This window comes from Contarinia nasturtii, unplaced genomic scaffold (assembly GCF_009176525.2).
Source record: "Contarinia nasturtii isolate CC-2019 unplaced genomic scaffold, AAFC_CNas_1.1 Cnas_scaffold_2034, whole genome shotgun sequence".
Taxonomy (NCBI): domain Eukaryota; kingdom Metazoa; phylum Arthropoda; class Insecta; order Diptera; family Cecidomyiidae; genus Contarinia; species Contarinia nasturtii.
In genome coordinates, this window is record NW_022199364.1 from 1 (window position 1) to 5,129 (window position 5,129).

General features: G+C 31.2%; 1 protein-coding gene across 6 annotated transcripts; it reads left to right on the forward strand.

Moving 5' to 3' along the window:
• The first annotated feature begins 1,683 nt into the window (after positions 1 to 1,683).
• LOC116347676 (ribonuclease H1-like) lies at positions 1,684 to 3,553 on the forward strand. 6 transcript variants are annotated; one of them, XM_031778371.1, is made up of 4 exons: positions 1,684 to 1,809; positions 2,215 to 2,347; positions 2,576 to 2,700; positions 2,867 to 3,551. In XM_031778371.1, exons 3-4 carry the CDS (start codon positions 2,603 to 2,605, stop codon positions 3,426 to 3,428), a joined length of 660 nt encoding a protein of 219 aa, XP_031634231.1. In that variant the 5' UTR covers positions 1,684 to 1,809; positions 2,215 to 2,347; positions 2,576 to 2,602; the 3' UTR covers positions 3,429 to 3,551. The 6 variants fall into 6 exon arrangements, with proteins under 6 accessions (XP_031634231.1, XP_031634234.1, XP_031634230.1 ...); XM_031778370.1 differs by having other exon boundaries at positions 1,729 to 1,844; XM_031778372.1 differs by having other exon boundaries at positions 1,730 to 1,830.
• The last annotated feature ends 1,576 nt before the right edge of the window (positions 3,554 to 5,129 follow it).

The following is a 5,129-nucleotide window of genomic DNA, read 5'->3' on the forward strand; positions in this document are numbered from 1 at the left end:
TTAATTAATTTATTATAGCCGCCCCGCAATCTGGAAAACACATGCCAAGCGATTATGTCAATTGAAGGATGTCTTAATCATCTGTGTTGATTCCATTGTTTTTGTTATTGGTCAGCTATCAGCTGATATTGAAATTTAATTGCAGACGAGACTCATGTATATTGCTTACAATGTATAGTACATAAAATATTTCCGTGAACCTTCTTTATCATTATATAGATTTGTTCAACGATCTTTAACGTCTTCGTTCTATCTAATGTGTTCGAATATCATTATTCAGATTCATGTCTTCATCAAATTTGTATTTTTCCTTCAAGCGAACAAAACAAACAAAATGCAATTTCTTAAAAATCATAGAAATGAAACAAGAGTTTTCATTTTGAATAAAAAAATACCATATTATTCATCTCTAATATGAAACAATAGATTCACTTATTCACTAGTATTGAATCGCTTCCAATAATTTTTAATAATTTTAAATAGCATATTCGTAGATAATGATATAAAAATAAAAAAATACCAAAGATCTCCGTATACTCAAATATAAATTATTTTAACCAGACTTAGGTATGATTCAGCAAAAAATCAACCGATAATACTAGTGATCCTGACGACCAAATCAAGTGTTTGACACTTTCAATGATCATGAACGAAACATTCGCAAACTCGGCTAAGTTTCAATCGATTCAAGCTATCTATTTCATGACGAAATTAGTTTTTGATTAACTGAATATAATTTGTAGATATTATACCATTAAATGATTCAATATTTGTTTCAAAGTTTCAATACAAGAGAATGAAGATTCATTTTTGAATCAACTTCTATAAACTGATAAGATATAATATTCGAAAAGCTCTTTTTAAAATAAAAAAGTTCAATCAAATGGAATGACATAAATACGTCGCTGTTTGTATGAAATAATATGAAGAGATTCGCATTTTACTCAATTAAATTAATAAAAAATTATCATTTAAACGTTAAATGCCAATAAAGAGTATTTTCAGAACAGAAATATTCCACAATCACGAAATTAAAACAAATCCATTAGTTACAAATTGAGTTTTAAATCTAACTGTAAATCTATTCGAATTGCTACTTTTAAACTGGGTGTATAGATGCATGTACATGCAGATTTATTGAATCACCTGGCTGAAGGAAGTATCTCTTGGACTATAAGAGAATGGTGAATTTCCATTACGGTTGAACGAATTCCCGTCAAATTATGACTTTATAACGTTTCCTTCTAATATTGCAACATTTTGACAGGAATTCTCATGAATTGACACACCCAAATGTCAAAGCCAACTTGATTAAATTGAAATGAAACATACACTGCCGGTAGAAAGATCGGACTCGCTTCACGATTTTTTACGAAATTTTCGATATTAAATATTTTCTACATCCAATTAACTGACTCAAATGATTTTTTTCATTTTACTACTATGCCTCGAATAGATTACAAAATGAATTTCAGATCCATAAAATCACGGTGGTTGTACTTTGGGTTCCGAAAATATAAGATCGACGCATATATTACCAACATGTCAAAAATACTTTTTCGGGCAATTGAAAACAGAGAATTTTCAACATCTAAAAACGTCAATATTTAAAGGAGTGGCTCCAAACATTTGTGCGACAGTGTATTTTGTTATTAATGTTCAGAAACTTTAATGTCATTGTTTTGCTTAATAATTGAACGATCGCGCATATTTAACTTCGACTTTGCACTTTACTAGAGTGCCAGTAAGCATTTTGTTGTCGATCGATTAAAAGTAGGAATAGAAAGCATAGTCATTTACATTTTTCTGGTGTGTTCAATCGTTTTCTTGGTTTGTTAAGTGTTGTGTGTGCTTTTTAATTTTTTTCTTTGTTTTCCTTTCTTAATTTTCTACTTCTGTTTATACCTTAAATTTATTTGCATAATCATTGGTCGCATAGATTTCTTGAAATTTAAGATATATTTCTTACGGTGATCATAGTCATTTTTTAGTTTTATTCCACTTATCTCAATTGCAAAGAGAGAATAAAAAATAATTAAAGGAACAACGATTGATTCAATAGCTTATCAGCTCAGCACTGCTGAGTCAGCAGCCTACGTACTTTAACCAAAAAATTCAGTATTAATAACGAATGAAGCATAATTTATTTTCTTTCTCTTTCTCTCTAAATTGCTCTCTTGCTCACACTGCGTTGCTAACTTTGGTGTTCAATAGCGCACCACTCAGTCAAGAGTTCCAGCTGTATAAAGTTCGAAACTGATAACATCGCAGAATAATAAATGCAATTGCATAAATGTACTATTGTACTCAAATACAAAGCGTTAGCTGATAACAGGCATCCAGTCAGGTACACAAAATAATGAAACGCATTTTTAAAACAACTGACATAGATGTATTTTTAACAAAATACGTGCGACGTTTTTGTACAGTAGATATGAGATTTCAATACGCGAAAGAAACATATATTCGCCTATGCATTATAGTGAAGACTTCCTTTGCATTTTTGACTCCGATTAAATTAATTGATTGCAACAATAAATCAGTAATAAACTAATTGTGGTGACATTATTTTCAGAACAAAGAAAAAGTGATAAACCAAACAATGGGTCAAAGTGCGTCGGATGTCTACATCGAAGGAGCATGTTCCAATAGTGGCGCTAAAGCTGGTATTGGTGTATACTGGAAGGAAGGAGATAAAAAGTAATTCTCATTATTAAATTTATCCTTAATTTCTTCCGTTACGCGTAATTTTTTAGAATTTTTAATAAATTAATGATATAAATGATATTCAATGATTTATTATTACGTTGAACGAAAAAATACCTTTCAAGTTTTGAAGTAATTTCGACATTTTCCTATTTTATAGTAATGTGAGCTCACCGATACGAGGTGTTACTAATAATAATAGTGCTGAAATAAAAGCGGCGTCGAGGGCCATAAGGGATGCCGGTAAAATGGGCATCTCAAAATTACGAGTAAACACAGACTCAAAGTTTGTTCTTGAATCGGTTAAAAAAATACCGGAATGGAAGGAAAATCAATGGAAACAGTCAAATGGGAAACCTGTCCCATATAAAAAAGATGTCAAAGAATTGGACCGAGCAATCAACAGAAACAAACAAATTACATTAGATTTCAAGCATATTCCAGCTCATTCTGGAAATGTTGGCAATGAATCTGCTGATCGCTTGGCGAAACAAGGCGCAAAACGATACAACGGTGGTCAATCAGCTCCCAATCGATCTATTAAACAAAACACAAACATGCAACGCCGTGGTGCTCCAAGCACTAATACAAGTGCTAATCGTTCTATAAAACAAAACACAAACACACAACGCAATGGTGGTCCACCCACTACAAGTACCAAGTCCACCAAACAAAGCACAAATACCAACAAAAAGAACAGTTCTTGGTTTTTCAATTATTAAATGAGTTGAATTAAGTATCCATTAAATTATTCATTAAAAATATTGATCTTATATAAAACTTTGGTCCCTTGCATAGGTCAAATGTATCTGATTTTAAACAAAATACGACAAGTGATCAATAAAAAAAGTAAAATAACTTAAAAAATATCTTTGTTTAATATTCATTTGAAAATCGTTTCTGTACAATCGATATCGCACAAGAACTGCTTCTTTATTGATTATAAATGACTTGATGAGGCTGGCAACAACGACGTTTTTTGCTAATTCTCACGCTATGCCAATAGACAAATAGGAAATCGCCCATCTCAATATAATCCAAACGACAAATCGACTCCATTGTAAAATATCTATTATTATCAGGTAAAAATATTCAAATATTTATACATATTGATGATAATCGAATTACCTCGCAAACATGGTGTAAAATGGGTCTTGAATTTTATACAAAACTATTACCAGTTACAGTGCATTTTAATTAATTTTTAGTGTACGATTTACAACGAATTTATTTCATTGTTGAAAAATCGATTAAGTAAAACACTTCTTCTTTTCGATTAAGTTTATGAAAAGTACCAAGAAAAACACGTTTTATTGAATAAATATTATAAATTAAATTATAAATATAACCGTAAAACTATTCAGAGCACTTCTAATGTAACTGAATCTTTTTCTATGGGAATTGTTACTTTCTTTTTAATTTCAGCATTCCCGCTTCTAATCTGATCTTCAATAATTCGATTGGATTCATGGTTGGAACGGAGATCTCATCATATTGCAGGTACTCCGTAGTTCTCCCGAAACTTGTTGTATCACTAGACCATTCTTTTCTCCATGAATATGATTGCGATAGTTCTGGATATCTGCGCATTTTTTCTGCATAAGAGGGAGTGGGAGCGCTCTTAACATAACTCCTCCGATTATGTTCTTGAAACCAAATAGCAACGTACTCAGCCAAACTATTGTTAATGCATATTATCAATAATGTTGACACCATTAAAAACCAATGAAATTTCATCCTGATATGTTTATTTGCACTTTTTGTTGGTAAATACAGTATTTTTAAAAAATATCATACTTCCCTAAAAATTGACAATTTGTAGCGAATTCCTTGTTGGATAATCTTTGATTGAATGATTGGATTTAAATATGAGTCATTTGAGTATACTAACTTTTATTTATTCGAGTAAATTGATGTGATTACAGTTCTTTTTACAAAATAAATTAATGCTAATAAGACCGAAAAATTGGATTAAATGACACTGGAACTTCGTTTATGTCGAATGAATGGCGGTATAAATAAACAAATCAGAATCTTTATTTCTGAGCTTGGCTACGTCGGTAAAAACAGCGATTAATGGTGTATAATAAGAATAATAGTTAGAATGGAATAAAAAATTGGAATTGGTTTGGGCTGTTATCATTCTATCGTGGTACTGGATTTTCTGTCCGTGAATATTGTCGTCCATATTCATACGTTAATTCCGGATACTTCCGCATTTTGTCTTCATAATTAGAAGCGCGTGTCGCTGGTGGGTAATGGGGATAACCAAGAACGATGTCAGCCAAACTTTTCCCAGCACACATGATCAACAATGTTGATACCATAAAAATGCAAAGAAATTTCATTGCAATAAGTTTGTTTCACTTTTTGTTGGTAGTAATTTGGACTTGAACTAAAATTTCACTTTCCACTAAATTGAC